This window comes from Podarcis vaucheri (genome assembly GCF_965113315.1).
Source record: "Podarcis vaucheri genome assembly, chromosome: 1".
NCBI lineage: Eukaryota > Metazoa > Chordata > Lepidosauria > Squamata > Lacertidae > Podarcis > Podarcis vaucheri.
Genome location: NC_138759.1, coordinates 82,560,906 through 82,582,127, shown reverse-complemented (window position 1 = coordinate 82,582,127; position 21,222 = coordinate 82,560,906). Strand labels below are relative to the sequence as shown.

Here is a 21,222-nt window from a genome sequence, read left to right as displayed (position 1 = left end):
ATTTTTTTCTTAATTGTATGCCTAAGTCTTTCTAGATCCTGAAAGGTTATCTTTGCACTGTGCCTGCGTGGTTCAGATGCTGCAGATGCTGAACAAAAGAAGTGTATCTGTATAGGTCATCATTTCTTTTAGCTGCTAGGCCTCAAATTATTTCAGGTTTTTTTTTTACAGAAGAAAGGCAATGAATGTAATATTGTTGTTGGAATGCAATACATCAGATTAAGTTTGTAATTAATTTAATTTATAATATGTTTATTTTTTACTGATTTTTTTAAAAAAATAAATTGTCATCATGTTGAGTTGTGATTAGGAGTGCATTAAAGCCTGCATTTATCTTCAACTCACTTTGTTTTATTTTCAGGTACTTCATGCTGGTTGTGGCCTTGCAAGCTCATGCCCAGAGCCAGAACTACACTCTGGCTGCTCACATCTCGGAGCGCATCATTGTTAGAGTAAGTCCCTCTTTTCTCCCTTTCCCTTGCAGGACATTGTTCTCCTAACTCTGAGCACCTACAGCTCTTGACTTGACTTGATGGGGAATTCTTGACACTGGTACCAAACTGTCCCTGGTTCCACAGCACCCCTTGCTGCTGCCCCTTTTCCATCTGCAGACTCCACTATCCAACCCCTCCCTGGCTTTCTGCATCCTCATTTTCTCCTTTGCACAAATAAGGCCTTTGCAAACACCAAGTAAGAGAGATCACTTGCTTTATGGTTCCCAATAAGGAGATATGGGCAGGATTGGAAGGTTTATTGCTGAAAATGGTGCCCAGGGGCCATGGAATGTAAGACAGCTCTTGCACCCTCTGCAATAGAAAGAGAAAGCCAAGGTTGCAAGTAGGAATGGTGCAACAAGATACCAGCCCTGCAGTCATATCATTGATTGTGCTGTTCTGCTGCCCGGATGCCACCATTAAGCTTGCTCAGCAGCATGCAGTCCTGCTCCAAGGCACAGGGCAAGTCATATGGCTCAGATGTTAAACCAACTCACAATATTGCACTTGTGCGGACACATGCTTAAAGGTTCATGGGAAGGGGATTTGGAGAGCACATGAGGGTGACTTATAGGAAAGCCACATCTAATTTCACCTAGGTGGGCACAAATGCGTAAGGAACTCTTCCCCATGTCTCCACCAGACATTGCTTTGGGCCCCAATGCGTCAGTTCTGAAACTGATGCTCTCAAATGGGTTCAGCTAGTTGGAAGTCTGAGTAAGCATCTTAAATAGACTGGCTTCTTGGACTTTAGGAAGCATGATCTTGGGGGAAGGGCATTTGAAGAGGGCAAGGGTGACTCCTGTGCTTCCAGAGAGCCTTTTGCAAACAAGGAGGACACTAGGCTGTGACTTTGTGGTTGGCTGTCTCCGCCCTGCTGCCTTTTTAAGTGCTGTGTCCATTTCCTCTAGCAAAGGGCCGGTTCGGGGTTAAAACACAAACAGAGGGCGGACGGGGACCCCGGAGTCTGCAGACAAGTAAGTAGCATGCTGAACTATGCAGTCTCCGGGGTGGAGATGGGGGGCTCTTTTGTAGAATGGGATGAGAGATGCTGCTGCCCTGAGCAGAGCTTGCCCCAGTTTTGTCAGTGAGACTAAGGATCTGTCTGCACTAGCACAAGAAATGTGGTTTGGTTGCACATCAGACGCACAGCTGACTCACTTAATCCACAGTGAAAATGGTGTGAGCGCCAGAATGCTTGTGGAACATGTCAGAAGCTGTGTCACATCCATGGCTGCTTCTCTGTAAACCTGTAAACCTGACACTCTTATTATGACACCTTTTATATATATATTATGACACCTCTACATGTGATATAATAGTACTTACGCAGCACCACCCATTGCAGGATTTCATAAGCAAAAAAAAAAAGGGCACAGTCTCGAGAAGCTTTAGTCTAAACATTGGCAGGTGAGAAGGCAGTGTTGTAAGAGGTGGATTAGGAATGCTTGTGAGCAAATGCAGCTAGCTTTTGTTTCAGCTGAGGATCTTAAACCAAGGGCTTCATGAAAAGGTGGGTTTTAAGGTGGGATCTGAAGGATGAGAAAGTGCATCCTGCAGCTGCTTGCTTATCTGGGCTAAGAGGACTGATTGGAACACTGATGCAGTGCAATAGATTCATGAAACTAGGACTATTTGGATCTGCCCAAAGAACAGAGCAGCAAATTTTCAGCAGGATAGATCGCATTAAAACAGTTGTGAGGGTACTTAGAATAAGGCTCATAACACAGGTAATCGCAAAAGAGGAATAACGGGAAACAAACTCCATTTAGTATTACTTTCTAGACATATAACCAGAACTGTGTCAATGTGTACTTTTTTTAGTCCTGAACTTTTGCAAACGGTAAATTTGCATAGAATTAAATATTTTGATAGTCATGGAGAAGTGCAAAGGCCTCTGAGGGACGCTGAAGCCCTTGCCACTAGAAGCCCTACAGAAGCTTCTCCTTGGATTTGGAAATTTCACCAGACAGTGCCTGGTGAAGCCCATGAGAGGTAGGAGCTTGGGCGGGAGGAGAAAGAGACCTCCTGAGAGTCTTGAGATGCTGGAATCTGCTTCCATTGTGTGTTCTGTGCAAATGTACAAAAGCAAATGTTTTTATTAAAAAAACTTGGCTTTTTGTGCAGAATACACACAGTGCTGCTTATCACCTGCCCAGTCCACAGAGGCTTGGCCAAACTGCAGCATGACTACAATGGATTTTTGTGAACTTTCACGCAGAGGTGATGGTTAAATAGGAAAGTGCTATGTCAGATAACACTCCCATTGAGCACAAGGAGTGAAATTATACTTCTGTACCTAGCTGGTTAAAATTCCTCATTCCTGTGACTGTGCTTCTCCCACTTTCTAAACTTTCTGAACTCTGGATAGCATCACAGTGACTGTCTCTCCTCTTATTCTTATTCATAATGCCATGAATTTTGAGGAGAACATGTGAGGGAAAGGGGGTCAGAGTTTGAGAATAACTAAACCCCCAAGTTCAGCTTTGGAACAGACTTGCATTGTGAAAGTGCAGCTCTGAACTGCATGAAATAGTGATAAAGAAGGATGCATAGGAGTGTTTGCAGAGGGGTGTTTGTGTAAAGCACGAAGAACGAGCAGAATGAATCAGATAGGAACATTGGTGCCTAGAAAGAGTTACATGAAATTAGCTGCTGAAGCCCAATTCGTATCAGATGCAAAACTGTTTCTGTGCAATTTTTATTGACCCAGTAATGCACGTAATACCAAGCCAAATTGTGATTTAGCATGAACGTGTGTTCCCAGGGAGGATATTGCTGCTGCTGTTCTCCTTCTCCAGTCCTGCTGCTGCTGCACTGCTCTGTTTTCAGCCATGGTTTGGTTAAGCCCTTGTCAGGACCTGGGCTCCTAGTTTGTCTCCATAGACAATATGCTAAGCAGGCAGGAGCAAGGGCAGTGGAGGAGCAAAGCACTTATGATCTCCTCTCCAGGAATCCACACATTTGCAGTAAGCCGTGGTTTGGCTTGGCATCACATGGAAACCTGAGCCATTGAGCCCCTACATCAAATAGTGCTGTTTCTTGGACTTGACCCATGTGCAAAAGGTCCTTTTCCTGAGAAGCCACAATCTGCCCTTACTACATTTGGGAATAGGGGCCAGGGGCTTCCAGACTAGGCAAGCTTAAGCCCCAGGAACATACTGAGAAAATAAGCACCATCTGAGATGTTTGATCCTCCTGTTCTCTCCTGTCACTCTGGTGCTGGCTTTGCCAATTAGCTTATCACACATTTATCATCACCATCACAACCCTCATGCAAGCCACCCTGTCACTTCCTTAACAATCCCTCGGGGATTTGTTTTGCAATGGTGATGCTTTGCCTCATAGCTAGAATTCCCACACACCCCTCCTGCTGAGAGAGAAAAGCTTGCAACTTTATCTTTATCCGCTGTGGGCTGGAAAAGGGCATTTATCTCAGCAGGTCTGTAAACACACACTGACTCAGAACCAAGGCTGCTTGTGCTTAGCTTGCAAAGTGAACCAGACAGCCTTCCGCAAGCTGTAAACAACTTACTGTTGTGCATTTTGTCTAACTACGCTGAAAAGTAAGTTTTCTTGGAGGCTGTGTCGCTGTCTCCAAACATGGACAAAAAGCAGTGTGTTCTTATCCATGCTGATGGTCATAAAACTTGAAAAAATGAAACTGGAATTCCCAAAATACTCTGCAAAGCAACTTGCATTTCATCTGACTGCAAAAATGTGCACTGAGTTGCCTATAAGGTGTAGTGTGCAAAATACTTGCAGAGGTGTTGGGCCACTAAACACTGTGGAGGGCCCTTATCAAAGACTTGCCACTCTGCATGATTTCAATTGCTCTGGTGGTTTGTTATTCTGTGCCTGGCTGACTCATTTGCTTATTTCTCTTGCCCAGCTTCAATATTGGTTGGTGGGCAACATTTTTGTTTTCAATGATTCAAATCAGTTAACTTGCGCAAAAGAATTTCCCCCTGCATTTAGGAAGAGGGGAGGTGACTGTTCTGCATTGGTCTTATTCTAAAAACAGCAGTTTTTTCTCCCCAATAACTTTGTTTCTCTCTACAGTTCTGTGTTGTTGACATTAATGTCCTATGGGCATCTCTGCCCTCTTTTCTTTTCTTTTTGCAGGCCTCTAACCCAGGCCAGTTTGAGAGTGACAGCGATGTACTCTGGCAACGTGCTCAGCTCCCCGACACCGTCTTTCACCACGGCAGAGTTGGCATCAACACAGACCGCCCCGATGAAGCCTTGGTCGTCCATGGCAACGTAAAAGTCATGGGCTCCCTTATGCACCCATCAGACATCCGAGTAAAAGACGACATCCAGGAAGTAAGAGCTTGGCCCAGCATGCCTTAGTCAGTAGGATCTCTGCTTAGGAAATGCAGACCAAGGTCATTATTGTGGGTCTTATGGTTTCAGGTGGATACCACAGAACAGCTGAAGAGAATCTCCCGTATGCGACTGGTGCACTATAACTACAAGCCAGAGTTTGCTGCCACCGTAGGCCTGGAGAACACATCAGAGACAGGTACAGTCCTTTCACTGACCCCGAGCTTCATCCTTGCACCTGTGTTGTTCAGGAGTTTTAATGCTAGCAAAAGTGTCAACACCCACCTTCACCCAAATCAGGATATCCATGATCTAACATATACCCACTGTTGGCCTGCACTTGGGACCTTCATAATAGTGTTTTCCTGTCCTTCTGTGAAACATCCCTTAGGCATACTAAATTGTATGTATACGGCATGTGTCATCTGATCATTGGTTCTGATGTTATACATATATGACACTCTACTTCGAGGTCACAGTTAGTGGAAGTCCCCAGTATTGCAGGGCTTGGGGGAAATGCTTTGGTCTTTCTCAGTCACTGTCATTCATAGAATCATAGAATTGTAGAGTTGGGAGGATCCTGAGGCTCCCTCTTGTCAAACCCCCTGCAATGCTTGAACACATCTATGGTAAAAATCAAGAAATGGGTCTCACAAAGTACAAAGGTGGATCTCAGGTCCGAACTGGATAATGACCACTGAACTGGATAATGACCACTGCACATGTCTCTTCCGGATGCTAGCTTTCTGTGTGCAGGTATTCCTTTTGCATGGAGAAACAATTTAATTATTTAAGCCCCACCAACAGATTTACGTATGCCCTGATTATCAGTCTTCACTCAGGGAGGCTGCAGGGAGGTTTTCTGCAGCAGAGAAATAAAGCAGCCTTCCCCAACCTAGCAACCTCCAGATGTTTTGAGCTACAACTCCAACCATCTCCAGCCAGTGTGGCCATGATGGGTATGACTGATGGGAGCTGTAGTGAAAAACATCTGACGGCTGCCAGGTTAGCAGAGGCTGACATAAAGTGTGGCCCGCATCCTCCTGCCTGGGAACACATATTTGCTTTATAAATTGCGAAGCTATCCTTAGTTACTTGCTTATTTCTACCCTCCCATAGGCTACATTCGAGTTGTTTTCTCCTGCAGCATATTTTATATAAACAGTATATAGCTGGAGGTATGTGCGTCACAGAGTCCCCTACTAGCATTGGTCCAAACTCCCTCATACCTGATCCTAGCAGGTGTCTCTGGGATTCTAAGGTTGCATTTATATTTTGTGGCCCAGAGCTACTGTGATGCATGCTTCCCATTTCTGTTCAGGTGTCATTGCTCAGGAGGTGAGGGAGATTCTCCCAGAAGCAGTGAAAGATACTGGGGACATGGTCTTTACCAGTGGGAGGACTGTAGAGAACTTCCTAGTGGTGAATAAGGTGAGTGGAGCCCTTAGAAGAGGAGGCAAGCAACAAACAGAAAACAAGTTTGATAGGAATGACAGACTCTTCGGGCATCATTTCCCACTCTATATATTTTTAGCAAAACCCAAGCCAAAGCTGAAATTGGGGTGGGGGGAGAGAGAGAGAGATTGAGAGATATTTGTTCAGGGTTTGAAGGCCACTCTGGAAGAAAAAATTGAAGCTGGGGAGCAAGAACTGAAAATGCTTCTTTCCTTGCCCTCAAACGGACAGACAGACCCAGACCCTCAGGCACACAGAGCACTCCCAGAAGGCAGCCCTCTGATGACCATTCTGGCGGGAGACACAGGGGGGTGATAAGTATCTAGGGGCAAAGTCATCTAAGGCAGAAATCCTATGTAGGTTTTCCTGGGAGGAAACCCCATTGATGGAATTTTTTTCTGAGGAAACACGCATAAAATTGGTCTGTTAACTGTGTGATAAGTAGATTATAGGCATCAAAGAGCAATCTTTCTGAGATGGAGGTGCTCTTCCCTTTGCATGGAAGGAGCCGGGTGGCGGCAGTGGGTGTGGGGGTGTTGAGGGTAGGGAATGATTGTAAATCACCAAAAACTAAGGGCATAATGTGAGGACCTGAGCACACCCAAAGAGAGTGTTTATTTTGTCCATGCTAGGAGCGCATTTTCATGGAAAATGTAGGGGCTGTGAAAGAGCTTTGCAAACTGACTGATAACCTGGAGACCCGGATTGATGAACTGGAGAGATGGAGTCATAAACTCGCCAAACTCAAGCGACTGGACAGTATGAAATCAACTGTTAGCTCTGGAGCATTCAGGTACTACAGAGACCTGTGTAAAAAAAAAAAAAAAGCAAAGAGAGGGCAGTAAATTTAATATTCTAACTTCTTTTCAGTTAGAGTATTTTAAACAATACAGCTCTGAGTAAATGGGTTGTTATGCAGGCTGCAATGATATACACACTTTTAGGAATAAATTATGTTCCACAGAGTTGAACATCTGAGTAAGTAAGTATAAGATTGCATTGGTAGAAAAGCAAAAAGAACTTTGAAGTATGCTCAGATACGTACTCAGGCTAAAAAACTTGTTCCTCCACTGACGCCTCTTCTAACGGGAGGGCAAATATTGTGATCCCTTCTCCTGCCTCTTATGAGGTCATGGTCCCAGAAGAAGTATTCAGTTTGGGCCTCTGAACAGAGAGTGTCCCAGTGATTCAGAAGACTCTGTCTACCTACTCCTCTCCCACAGGAATAAGATCTTCAGATAGAGCAAGCATCTATACTCTCTAAAGATGACTTTCCTGTAAATCTGCATCTAAAAGTCCCAGTTTAAAAATCTGTTTCAGAGAATACTGTTTTCAAAGAGGAATAGTGAAAGTAGTAGAAACCTTCACTAGACACCCAGTAAGTTTAAAAACAAAACAAAACCCAAACTGTTGTGAATGACCCATTTGCTAATTAAACCCCTCTCTGGTAGCACCCTGACATTCTCCTTCATATAAGGACCCCTTCGCTGCACCTTATTCCCTCCCACCTGTGTTGAGTTTATGCCTGTGAACCAGCTAGATACCTATTCCTTGGCAAAACACAAATATTGACTACTTCACAATCCTATATTGGGTTATCGCCCCATTCTCCAGAAAGCGGCACCAAATTCATTGTGGTTTGTGCGTATACGTGCTAAAATTATGAAAACGGAGTGTTTGTTAAGAAACAGATTAGTAGTGGGAGAGGGAGGAGGAGCAGAATGAAGTGAAATTAAATATGATAAGGAGTGCTGATCTGGGTGCATCCTAACTTTCCTTTCATTGTAGCCAAGCAGGGAGTCAGTTCAGCCGTGCAGGAAGTGTGCCACACAAAAAGAGGCCCCCCAAAATGTCCAGCAAGGTAAGAAGCCTTTGTAAGGGAGACACATGTTGTAATCTGAGCTGTGATTGCTCATGTGCATGAGGCACATTTGTGTTGTTGAAGCTGGTTCTGGCACTTGAAAGAAGACGCAGCTGCTGATTCTGTAGGCTGGGTTTGGGGCTCTTGATTGTGCAGCACCTCACCATCATGGTGTGCAGATGGAATCGAATGTTTGCCTTTGAGTCCCACAAGCCAAGTTGTGTTTGCTGAGGCTGCTTGTTAAGGTGTTGGGTGAACGTTAGCACATACAAATTGAAAACGCTTGCACGGTGATATTTATGGTCTCCGTGGGCTGGGAACTATTTTTGTATACATGATGCATTCCTTGATCTGATTTTTTTCCTGGTGTCTGAGCTGACTCTTGCATTCCTGCTTCATCCAGCAACCTTCCCTTGTGAATAATTTGCGTTCTGTTTCCTCTTCAAAAAGTCTGCATTTTCATTGCATTTCATAATTCCTTCACCAACTCAGGGTTCTCCTTTATTTCCTTTATTTAGTAGCCTTCTGAAATGTGGTACCAAAACCTCCTCAGACATCTTGGCTCTTTCTTGGGGAGGGTGGGTGAACAGTTACCTGAGGGTCAGTGAGGAAGGGGCACATTACAGCCTGCTATCCCCAAAAGAACGACACAGAAAGATCAGAATAGGAATACAGGGCTAACTTTCTGATGAAATTTCTGGTGGTTCTCTTTCCCTCCCCTTTGTCTTGTGCAGTCCCCTTCTGTGGTCACGGACCAAGCGTGCATCAGCCAACGTTTCCTTCAAGGCACCATCATTGCCTTGGTGATCATCATGGCATTCAGGTTGGTGTCTGCACACCTGGGCTATTTCACACTCAGCAGATGAGTGGTGCACAGAACTGAGAATTTGAACCAGGAAGAGGGCCTTCTTGGTAGTGGTGCCCACCCTGTGGAATGCCCTCCCACCAGATGTCAAGGCAATGAACAACTATCTGACTTTTAGAAGACATCTGAAGGCAGCCTTGTTTAGGGAAGTTTTTAATGTTTGATGTTTTGTTGTGTTTTTAATATCCTATTGGAAGCTGCCCAGAGTGGCTGGGGAGGCCCAGCCAGATGAGTGGGGTATAAGTAGTAAATTAATATTATTATTGTTGTTGTTGTTGGGGGGGGGCTTCTGGCCTGTGAGTGAATGCTTATCTGGTTATGCTTATCTAGGGGTGGGCCAGTTTCATCCCAAATAAAGGTGAAGCGATGAGTGCTTTCTTCTTAGCACTGTGCTCTTGTCTCTTGATTGTTGCCATAGAATCACAGTGAAATGTACCTCAGTCATAAAATCCACCTATTTTAGGTTGCATGTGACAAAAGTGTGGATATAATTTTCATGAACACGGCTGAGCCTGTCCAGTGTATTGCTGGTTGCTACAACTGCACTGATGGCAACTACAGTTATTGTCCTGAAATCAGAAGAAAATTAAGTGAATCACTTTGCAGTAAAGTTGAAGAGCCTGGACTTTTAAAATTTATTTTCCCTCCCTCCTCCCACCTTTTCAGTGGGTGAGGTTTGCCACCACATTTTCCAAAATAATCGCAGCAATAAGGAGAACTAGAAACCTGTTTTTGGGTTTTTTTTAAGACTAGAAAGCGGTTTTGTTGGAAATTTGGAGTTCTGGTGTCTCCTCTTTTAGTTGGCAAATCCTGTATGTTAGATAGGCAGCCATGGGATGTCATGCAGAAACTGATCTGATGTGTTTCCTGGTATTGTTTTTTGTTTTGTTTTTTACTATGGCTTCCTGGCTACCAGAGTCCACTTGTAATAAATATGATTTCAAATCAAATTGCACTTCTGGGTGGTTGTTCTTAGGCAAGTGCCCTTTCTAACCATATTTTACTTTCAAACTGAGTTGGCGAGGTATGCCACTGAGTATACGTACTCTTTGATGTCCTGTGGAGTAAAGATTTCCCTGGACTTGAGTTAATCATACACACAAAGGCTGACCTGTTTGGAGACAGCTTCCTTTTCCTCCCTGAAATATTGAAAGTTTATGTTTCCAAAGGCTCCGTTTCTCTTCTCTTCTCTTTCGCAGCGTGATATCCATGTCTACCCTCTATGTGCTGAGCTACCGCAATGAGGAAGATGTTGTGGATATAGAAGGGTATGTAGCTCCTTTTCCTGCCCCCATTCCTCCTTTGGTTACTTGCTTCCTCAGAAGGAAATGCACCTTCCTTTCGAAACCCTAAGTAGGAAAGCGCACAATCATGAAAGAAACCTTCAAACCAGAAGAGCGCTAGAAGATCAGATATGGAAAAGAGTGTAAGAAGGTGTTGAGAAGACCAGATATGTTATCTAGAGGGGGGAGGGTGTCTTAAAGAATCTCTAATACAGCTGGGGTTTGGGGCTGTCAGCTTGGTAAAGAAAAGGAGCACCTTATAATAAACACTGCCCAGGAGATGAGTGAAACGGAATACATCAAAGCTGTTTCTTGGAAATATAGTCCCTGAGGAAATTTTTTATTTATTGTGATTTATGGATGTGGCCCCAGAGGGAAATTATTTATTTATTGTCCCTAAGGGAAATCTCTTTATTTAGGACTGGTTTCAGCTACCCCATTCTACTAACAGAAGCCAGGGCAAGGACCCCCCAGCAGTGCAATGAGACTTTTCCCCACTTGCACTCCCCCATGCCCCTCAAGATCCACTTGGGAGGGTGGGGAGAACCCCCAATGAGTTTTCTGGCTGAGTGGACATTTGAACCCTGGTCTCCCAGGTCCTAGTCTGACACTCTATCCACTAAATGGCACTGGCTCTCCCATAACCACAACTTACTGGCATGAATTGAGGGATTCCCAGGAAGTCAGATTCTATGCCAGATCTGTGTGGTGAATACACAGAAATACAGAAATATATAGAGATGCATGACTCCAAATATGTGTTGGCTAATTTACAGTAACTGAAGGTCAGAGTCTTGGGGTGGGATTCACCAGTGAGTCCCATCAGCACAAGCCTTATGTGAGGGTGTCTGCTTGCACAACAAGGTTGGCTGGACCCCCAAAACTGGCTCTGGGGGGATTGGGAGAACCCCCCAGAACAGTGCTAAAGGAGGAGAAGGGGATTGTTCTGTCCGACAAGCTGCAGTGATTACGATGACTGGACATTCACCATAGCATGGCATTGAAATCAGCCCATAGGGAATAAGCATTCCAAGCTTCTTTGTCTGTGCGTACCCAGAAGTTTTAGATGGTTCACACCACTGTAGGAATACTTATTCCTAAATAATTGATTGATCTTTCTCTTTCCCTTTTCTACTTGTTTTCCTTTCTTTCCATTTATTTCTCTCCCCACCTCTTTTCTCTGCCCACCCTTCCTCCTCATCCAAATCACCCCTCCTTGTGACTTTTGTTGTCTGTGCCTTTCATCCCTCCCCCCTTTGTTTTCCTGTTGCCTTGCAGTTCTTTTGCTGTGCCGACCACTTGCCTCCTGGCTCTCTTTCGGCACAGGGGTCCTGGCATCCCAGTTGCCCTGTGTCCACGGTATGGTCCTTCTTTTTCTGTATACTGTTGATGTAAATGCTGCATCCTTTCTGATGATGACTTGTGTTTCCATGCCACCCACTCTTCATCTTCTGTGTTTTTCTTTTTCTTTTTAAAGCTGCCTATATTTTAGTACTCCTTCTCCTAAACAGAGCAGGGAGACAGACAGACAGAGAGAGAGAATGTAAGAGCTCAGCTGGAGCAAGTGAAAGACCTATCTAGTCCAGCATTTGGTTCTCACAGGGGCTAACCAGATGCCTAACTAGAAGTGCCACAGGCAGGACCTGAGTGCAACAGCACTCCCACACTTGTGGTACCCAGCAACTGTCTCTGACACTGAAGGTAGCACATAGCCACTGATATCCCCCACAAACGTGTCTAATCCCCCTTTAAAAGCATGCAAGTTGGTGGCTGTCACTACATCTTTTGGTAATGGATTTCAGAGTGTAGCTCTGGGCTGGGTGAAGAAGCCCTTTCTTCTACATCTTCCAACATTCCATTTCCTTGGATGACCCAAGGCTCTAGCATTATGCGAGAGGGAGAAAAATGTTTCTCTATCCACTTTTCCCACACCGTGCATAATTTCATACACTTACATCCTCTTTGACTTGCCTTTTTTCTAAACCAGAATGTCGCAGATGTTGTGACCTTTCCGCACAGGGGAGTTACTCCTGTCCCTTCTTCATTTCACTGTTTGAATGAACATTCTGGAGCCAAGCAGGGCAATGAAATTTAGGCTGAGAGGGAGCCACTTGGGTGGTGCAGTACCTAAGCTGGGAATTAGGCAGCTGAAAGCACAATCCTAACCATGTTTCATCAGAAGTAAGCCCCCTTTTCAAATTTCATTGGAATTGAATGGCATTTCCCAACCCCACCCTCACCCTGGAAACAATTTTGTTGTTGCTGCTGTTGCCCAAAACTCTCACAGCATGAAGTCTACATAGCAGCCAGCACTGCAGCAGATAGCTAACCTGCTTCACCAGTGAGGGAAAAGAAAGGCCTGAGGCTTTCTTTCCTGTGCATCAGCATAGGGAATAAGTCCTCAGGCTGTGGATGGAAGAATTTCTGCGCTTGCAGAATGCAGTTTACAACTTCATATAGATACAGCTGGGGGGGGGGAATGACATCTATAGGCACATCAAGTGGAAATAGTGCTTCTTCAATTAATATGGACTTGAGAGAGATAAGGGCCCTGGTCAGAAGCCATTTGTCAGATTCTGAACTTCTCTTTCCGTCTCACCTTTGACATTTGCCATCCCTGGAGTAGACTGTCGAGATGGGAGGGTTGTAATGGATACCTGGCAGCAATTTTGGGCTTTGCCTGATCTGTTCACCCATTGACACTTTGTCAGGGTGTCCTCCTTTTCCCATCCTGCTTTCTGTCTTGCTTTCCCCTCCCTGTCCTCCTTTCTACAGCCTGTTTGCACCCTTCCGTTCCAAACCTTGATGTTCAGCTGCCTCATTAATCCATCTCTTTCTGTTAGCACATATACCATTTTTTCTATATATATGTAAAGACTTCAAGTGACATCTCCCCCCCCCCCTTGCATTCTAGGTCCAGTCAGAACATTGATAAGAATCAGATTATGTTTTCTACTGCTGCCTCATCAAACACACCTGATGATGCTTCCCTTAAACAGCATGGTAGGTACCAGTTGTGGCTGTCTCTGTGAGAACGTCTCCCAGGCTAAGCCAGTCAGGTGTTCAGCTGGAAAGTCAGGTGTGGGGAACGTGGCTCTTCCTCTTGTGTGTTCACATGATGGGCAGGTTGATCTGCCATTTCACCCAAGAAGCAGCTGTCGCCCTACTGCAGTAAGCCCCATTTTTAAAGAAAATCAGCACTACACATCATGGGCAGCTTCTGCTCACTATTAATGGCGAGGGCCAATGTAATACATGCCCTCTGCTAATGGACAAACTCAGTCCATGTGCACGCAGAAGACCCATATTGAAATAAATAAGTCCCAAAGTGGTTGCATGAACTAGGCCTTACAATGCAGGAGGTTGTTGTGTCTTGCTCTGTCTTTTTGCCATTTTACTCTGACCTACATAGAATTGGTGCTGGTATTTTTTCATTATTATTATTCCTACAGCCACAACACATGTACCTGAATCGCTCTATGACTTGCCTGCCCATAGCATATTAGTCTGCCTCGACCCGCCTTGTTTCTCCATGTGCTGTTCTCCTTTTCTGAACACCATTCCAAACAACGTATCTTCTGATGCAGCTTCTGAGACTACCACCCCAGCCACCAACAACCGGACAGGTAAACCCTATTCTGTCTTGAACGCACAATTCAGCTTAGCAATAAGGCATTTCCGCTCGCCTGACAGGATGCTGTCCCCTTTCCTCCCCCTGTGGGCTTCCACATGGAAAGTTTAACTAACTCCTATACCTTTATCTGATTTGCTTTGGATTGTTTCCAGCAGTTTGCACTTCCTGAACATATAAGGTACAATGATAACTTAATGTTGGGAGGGTAGGTATAAGTTTGGTGTATGGAGAAAAAGTAGTGAGGATTCTTGCCCTCACATCCATTTCAATGCGCAAACCATAATTCTTTTCTCATTGCTCTACCTTCACAGATCAAAGCCTCATGTCACTGCTGCCAGTGACCAACATCAAAGCTAAATCGAGGGGAATCACTGGCAAGGTGACTTCCCATACAAAGTGGCCAAAGACCCCTGAGAGATCACGGGGCTTCAGCAGCCCCAATGCCAGCCCATCCTCCCCCTTCACCCACATCCAAGGCAAGTCCAAATACATCTCCAACCTCCCTCTAACACGCAACAGCTTCTCCCCTGGGCAGACACGGCAGCGGCGCAGCACCATCAGCCAATCGGACTCCGAGGAGCCCAGCACAGGAAGCACCAGCCAGGAGGGTAAGCATCCCCTCTTTTCCTTGTGACTGTTTGCTGTATATTTAGACCTTGACACAGGACCTGAGCACAGCAGCACACTTTGCACCTGCAGTTTCCAGCAACTGGGATACTGCCTCTGACCATGGAGGCAGAGCATAACTAGCGTGGCTAGTAGACATCAATAGCTCTGTCCTCCATGAATTTGTCTAATTCTCTTTTAAAGCCACGCAGGTTGGTGGCCATCTTTGCCTCCACTTCATGACCTTAGAAATCCCTTCCAGCATTGTTCCCTAGCCTGGTGCCTTCCATAGGTTCTTGGACTCCCGGTTCTCAGGAACCCCAGCAGCTGGTCAGGGATGGTGGGAGTTGTAGCCCAGCACCAGATGGACAAGACTGTATTATATAGCCTTAGGAGCTCTGATGGTTCTCCGAACACCCATGACTTGGCTTTGCCTGCCGTGTAGAATAACTTTCTTCCCTGTATGGATGATTTCCCCTTTGCAGGAAAAGCTCCTGTTCTCCAGTCCATATCACTTGTAGAGAGCAACGTGGTCATCACGCCTCAGGCCTGTGCTGCTGGTGATGAATGCAGGTGGGTGAAGTGCTGTCCTGCCATAACCTTGGTTAGGCCAAGTTCTCAGGAGACTGGGCTTCTCCTAGGGGGGAAATGCAAGCAGCTGATAAATGAACAAGTCAGGATTTCCCCATGCATTATCTTTATTGTCACGCCAAGACCACTTGCGTAAGCTGGTTTTGTGTTTAGTGATGGAATCATTATTCGATGTGGGTTCATGTAAAGGAACAGCGGGGAAGTTTGGACACAGGCAGAAGGCCACTTTGAGGTGGAATGCTTCTGACCGGAATCCTCAAGTTGCTGTGAGAGAGAGACTGTGGATTTACTGAGAAGATATGATCTTGCTGGTAGTGCGCCTGCTTTTCATACAAATGGTCCCAGGTTCAAATCTCTGGTGTTTCTAATTAAAGGTGTCTCTGTTAGCAGGGCTAGGAAGAAACTCTGCCTAAAACCTTTAAAGCGGGCGTGGAGGAACTTTCTCAGCCACAGGGCCACTTTCTCTTCTGGGCACACTTTTGCCAGAGGCAAAAGCAGGTGGAACAACTATTGTAAATGTTACCTTTCTACAGTAAGCTGGTTTCTACACACACACACCCCTCACACCCCTCTGTCCTCCCTCCAGGCAACTAAGAAATGTTATCAGAGTTCAAGGACACAATCCAGGCAGGCGTGAACACTCACTGAGGGTGCAGAGTTGCACTGTTGAGGGGCATGAACAAGGGAGAAAGGGATGTGGCATGGGGAGAGTCACAGGGGCCAGATAGAATGGCTTGTGGCTCCCAGATCAGAGGTTCTCCACCCCTGCTTTAGAGAGTCCCTGCCCTCTCAAGAGCAAGCAATACTGGGCAATGTTGGATGGTACAATGGCCTTTCACAGCCTAAGGCTGTTCACCCAGCTGGGGTCCAGCATGATATAACTCCCCAGGGATTGCATTGGATTGTGAGCTGGAGGTGCAGCAGAGGAGTCGGCGTGGCCTGGTTCCAATGGGGAGGGATACAGCTACCACATCTAGAGGCGGCTGCTACATGTTATGCTGTCGTTTTCTGTCTCTGCATATAGGACGGGGAACATCACATACCGCATCCCCATCAGCAGGTTTACTTCGGTGAACACAAATCTTACTCTGGAGATGAAGTGAGTAAGAATTCCTGGGAAGACAAGGGGCTCTGGGGAGGGGTGCAGCCTCAAGTGACATTGCAACGGTCAGCAGCCAGCTGAATATCAGGTGGGAGTTGTGAGCAAGAAGGACTCCATCATGGTCTCGGAACTGTAGGTGGAGAAAGCAGAAGAACCCACAAGCAAGGAACTTCTGTCTGCTGTGTGTTCATCTGTCTCTTTCTTTTCACGTCTTTCACGGCCCTGAACCATGGTGAAGACAGAGGCAGGACAAAGGAGAAGGGCTTTAGCTCAGTGGCAGAGGGATATGCACATTGTTCCGCCTTTTGGTTGTTTTGAGGTGCTTGCACTATAGGGTAACAACAATGAGATTTTAAAAAAGAAAAGTAAAACTGGTACCTCCGTGGTATGAAATTTTAGGAGGAAATTACGGGGCATGTACCTATTGTAAATGAAGCAGTATGACCGCCGCAATTTTTTTGCAGGCGCAAATGGTATTGAAGGTACAATCATGTATAACCACTCCAATAGCACAATGAGCATGAATTATGATGAATGCTCAATTAAAAAGGGTGTCTTTAAAGGTGCTGCAGGTGAGAGTACCAAAGTATGACAATGTCGCGTATCAAAACTGCTTACCTTGTTGCCTCCACTAAACATCCTCCTCTGCCCTTTCCTCTCTCTCCCAGCGCCTCCTCTGCTGTGTCTGGCTATTTTTGTGGTTTTGCCTCCAGCAACCCATGTCAGCACAACACTGTGAACGCGGACAGCTTCTCTGATGCAGCAGGCACCCAGGTAGGACCACAAAGTATCATGGCTGGCAGGTGCTTGCCAGTTGCAACCCTAAGTCACTGCTTGTAATAGAAAAGGAAACTAGTGTATTTAGTTTCTGCACACTTTTGGGTGAATGTCCTTTGGATCCTCTTTAAGGCCGCAATCCTCTACTCACTGAACTGTGAGTAAGGCCCACAGAATTTCTGTATGTATAGTATTGTGCTGTAAAGGAGAGAGGTAGAAAGAGGCACACCTGTCAAGATTGTATGTGAAGGCTTTCCTGGGAGATAAAAATGCATAAACATACATAAGTAAACCATCTTCATAACAGGTCATCATTGGCTTGTTCAGCTATTTAGTGCTTGGCATATGGTCTACATTTTTAACCACATGTTTTTCAGAATAAGTGTTGTCTCTTATTTCAGAGCAAATCTGGGGCAAACGGCATTTGACCTTAACTGCATGTTTCTGTCATGCCCTTGAGTGCAGGTCTTCACCTCCACCCAATTGCTGGCATGGGGAGCAAAGAACTGAAATAGCCCTACCGCTATGTAGAACCCTGATATAATAATAATAATAATAATAATAATAATAATAATAATAATAATAATATATTTATACCCCACCCATTGGGTGGCACTGTGGGTTAAACCACAGAGCCTAGGACTTGCCGATCAGAAGGTCGGCGGTTTGAATCCCCTGCTCCTGCCAACCTAGCAGTTTGAAATCACATCAAAGTGCAAGTAGATAAATAGGTACCACTCCAGCAGGAAGGTAAACGGTGTTTCCGTGTGCTGCTCTGGTTCGCCAGAAGCGGCTTAGTCATGCTGGCCACATGACCCGGAAGTTGTACACCAGCTCCCTCAGCCAATAAAGCGAGATGAGCGCCACAACCCCAGAGTCGGTCACGACTGGACCTGATGGTCAGGGGTCCCTTTACCTTTACCCCACCCATCTGGCTGAGTTTCCCAGATTTCCACCATTCTTTGTGGGGAAAAGCCCACACAAGGGCCGAACTACACAGTTAAGGTCATATGTAGTTTGACCTTCACGGTTCAGTAAGCTGCATTTTCCAGTTCAGTAAGATCTTAATTCTGTGTATCCCCATCCCATATTCTCTGCCCACCCAACCTGTGGCTACAAGAGAGGCACAGCAGCTGGCAGTGGTAGGTGGAGTACTGCATCTTGCTGCCTGTTTCTCTCACATCAATTTTCCACTACAAAGAGGGAACAGAGAGCAAGGGGCATTAGCTCTCCCTCTAGCACAGGCCAGAGAAAGAGGTCCTTTTAATCCAGGTATGGTTTTTTCCACTTCTTCCGTAGGGAGTAACATACCATTGGCCTGTGGTGATGATGCCGTTCCAGGAGTTCACCTATCACTTCCGATTTGCTAAACCTGTGAGTATAAGTACCTGCAATATCCTCTCCCAACGTAACAGCCTTTAGATTCATCCTTTAGAGCTGGGGGGGGGGGTATATCAAAAGATGACCGAGTCAGAAAATTTAGTCAAACTCCCCTTACCCAAATATCTGAGTGTTTGCACCCAGACACAGGGCCTTGGAGATGCCTCTCGTTGTTGTTGGCTAACCTTTGTTCTTCTGTGACAGTTTCCAGTTCCCTTGAACCTTCTTTTTCTTCCTCCCACTTTCATCACAGGGCCAAGCAAACTGCAGTACTGCTGTGGAGCAGATGGGCTCTCTCTTCACTGACTATTACTTCCAATTCTACTGGCTGTGTGAGTGAGTCTCGGGAGCACCACTGCCCTTGGACTGGAACTGAAATGGGCCCACAAGGCTCATTGGACTGGATGTCCCCTCCTATGAGCCCCCAAGTCCTATCCTGTTGCCTCTGTCATCAGCTGGTGTGGTTCTCCCCCACCCCACCCTGCGGTGGAATATCAACATTAGAATGCCAAACAACTTTGGGGGAACGATGCCACTAGCAAGCAAAACATGGAAATACTGAGGCATCTTTTCCCCCCTTGACATGCCAGATGCTTGTCATTCAGTCCTCCAAAGGCCTTACTTGTTGTAGAGACATCGACATCCCTTCTTTTTCCTCATTTTTACACTGGATTTGAAAGTTCTACACTGGAGCCATGCTTGGGTTCAATGTCTTTGGGCACCTCAGAACTACAAAATACAGTTCAGCTGGGAAGAGATCTCAGCACCCAGAGAGCCAACGAAGCAGCTTTCTTGGACACTGGCGTTTCTCAACGATGACGCTGGGAGTCCTTCTCTAAAGCTGAAACACTGGAATTCTTTCTGTAAAAGGAATATTCTGCCTGGCTGTGTTTGCAAGTCATACACTGGAGTTTCTGACCTTCTGGCTGGCAGCTAGCCTCTTCTCTCTTTAACTTATGCTCTGCAGAAGTCCTGGTGACACTGGAACACACAAATGACCAGTCGTTTCAAACAGCAGCAACCAATGGAAAAGCAATGGGATTTGCCTCTGACTTCCCCCCTCCCTCTCTCTCTCGCCATATAGTTACATTCCAGGGAGAGAAGACCTCAGTAACCTCACAAAAACAACTCTCAGGCAGGCTAGTTTTATTCCCAATGTGCCTTTTTTCAGGATTGGATAAATAAGCTTCTGAAGAAGCAAGCTCAAATCTACTTGAGGAAAGCAGTGTCTGAGCTTTGCCTCTGGACTGATATAATATGCATTGGCATCCTAGGGCTCCTCCCGAGGCCCATACATTGAGAGCAGCAAAAAATGCCTTTCAGCCCAACAAGCACATGGCACGGCCCTTGCTCAGCAGGAGACCACCCCTGAAGTTGAAGAGGGAGGCCATCAGAAGAGATCTACCCTACACTAAACGTATATCCAGACTGAAAAGTGTTTTGATCCCCAAGGGGTCACTTGTCAGGCAACAAACAGAACATTTTTTTCACTCCAGACCTTAAGCCTCCTTGGCATTCTTAAGAATATTTTGGGTGTATTTTGGGTAACTTACTGTTACAAGGTGTTAACTTGCTAAACCACTGATCTTTCCCCCTCCCCCTCCACACAAGATCAGCTTGTTTGATTATTGATCCACTTGTCTCTCATAGGAAACCAAAGCGGCCTGTCGCTGGGCACCAGCCTGCGTCCGCATTTTGAATCGGGGAAGCGCAAGGAGTTAAGACAAATGCACAAGCCCAACCAGCCAGCGTTTCAGGCCTTTAACTTCCATTCAGAGGAAGGAAGGACAGGCCAACTCAGTCAAGCTCTGTTTTTGTTTTTTGTAAAACGAGTTCTTTAGATTTCTGTGCAAGAGTGTGAACAGCAACTTAGGGAAGATGAGAGGACAGGGATGGGAAAGATAAGAAGCAAAATGCTTAGCTGCTGGGACTGCTCATATATTCTGAATCAGGTTATCAATCTGCAAATCCACAGATATAAACATACTTGCCTTTGGTTTAATTCTAATGACCAAGCACTGATGGTTTTTAAATCACATTATTGTAAACTGAAAGGAACAACTGTGTTAAGGTAGGAATCCACTTTGTGATGGTGGCTGGGTTTATCTCTGTGTTGGTGAAATGTGTATTGGTGCCTGCATTCCTGGATGGATCTGCCATTTTATTAGTAGTAATGAAATTGCCCAGGTAGACAGGCCCACCCGCCCCCATCCCCAGTTATCACCAGTTTCACATTTGCTGCTCTCAGCTCACATTACAGATTTAATAGTCAACCCCTTTGCCCAGAGAACTCTGGTAACCATAGTTCTGCTTGGGGAGTTCTCACATAAATTTTTCAGCACCCCCAGTAAGCTGTGATTCACAGGATTCTTTGAAGGGAGCTGGAACAGTAAAAGTGGCATAAAAGTAATAAAAATGTGTAGATAACGTCTGCAGTGTCTGTTGGCGGCCCAGTGATGATTGCCACTTTTCCTTACAATGCTGCACATTCCATGAATGGGCATAAGGGGAAATGGCACCTGGCACTGAGGAACTGCCATTCATTAGAAGCAGCCGAGAGGGGCACACAGGCATGGGCTGGGGAAGATATTGGAGACCTAGCAGAACAAGGGCACTGATAGCATCTGATAATGGCTGCGGGCTGTCTTCGCAAGGAACAAGGATATGAGAAATGTAGTTGCAATTGCTAGTGCTCACCACCAGGTGGCACCATTGCTGAACAGAGGGGAAACAAACAGGCACAATAAGAGACTTGGAGTTATGTCCCCCTTATTAACGTCTCATTTTGCCCCATCAGTCAGACTGGGTCATGTAATCTGTTAGTGGCATTTAGTGCAGCCAAGGAGGG

At 45.7% G+C, this 21,222-nt stretch overlaps 1 protein-coding gene across 5 annotated transcripts in view; it reads left to right on the top strand.

The window, feature by feature from the left end:
• Window positions 1-20,382, top strand: part of MYRF (myelin regulatory factor) — a 92,918-nt gene extending 72,536 nt beyond the window's left edge. For 2 of the 5 annotated variants that reach the window (XM_082220816.1, XM_082220820.1), the window contains 18 exons: window positions 362-452; window positions 1,406-1,471; window positions 4,620-4,820; window positions 4,911-5,019; window positions 6,142-6,251; window positions 6,908-7,068; window positions 8,064-8,136; window positions 8,871-8,959; window positions 10,201-10,269; window positions 11,563-11,643; window positions 13,199-13,287; window positions 13,737-13,910; window positions 14,230-14,526; window positions 15,010-15,097; window positions 16,140-16,214; window positions 16,886-16,991; window positions 18,294-18,368; window positions 18,628-20,382. In XM_082220816.1, coding sequence (XP_082076942.1) covers window positions 362-452; window positions 1,406-1,471; window positions 4,620-4,820; window positions 4,911-5,019; window positions 6,142-6,251; window positions 6,908-7,068; window positions 8,064-8,136; window positions 8,871-8,959; window positions 10,201-10,269; window positions 11,563-11,643; window positions 13,199-13,287; window positions 13,737-13,910; window positions 14,230-14,526; window positions 15,010-15,097; window positions 16,140-16,214; window positions 16,886-16,991; window positions 18,294-18,368; window positions 18,628-18,714 — 2,041 coding nt within the window. In that variant the 3' untranslated portion in view covers window positions 18,715-20,382. The remainder of the gene's footprint in view (window positions 1-361; window positions 453-1,405; window positions 1,472-4,619; window positions 4,821-4,910; window positions 5,020-6,141; window positions 6,252-6,907; window positions 7,069-8,063; window positions 8,137-8,870; window positions 8,960-10,200; window positions 10,270-11,562; window positions 11,644-13,198; window positions 13,288-13,736; window positions 13,911-14,229; window positions 14,527-15,009; window positions 15,098-16,139; window positions 16,215-16,885; window positions 16,992-18,293; window positions 18,369-18,627) is intronic. The other 3 variants (XM_082220817.1, XM_082220818.1, XM_082220819.1) reach the window with 3 other exon arrangements.
• The last annotated feature ends 840 nt before the right edge of the window (window positions 20,383-21,222 follow it).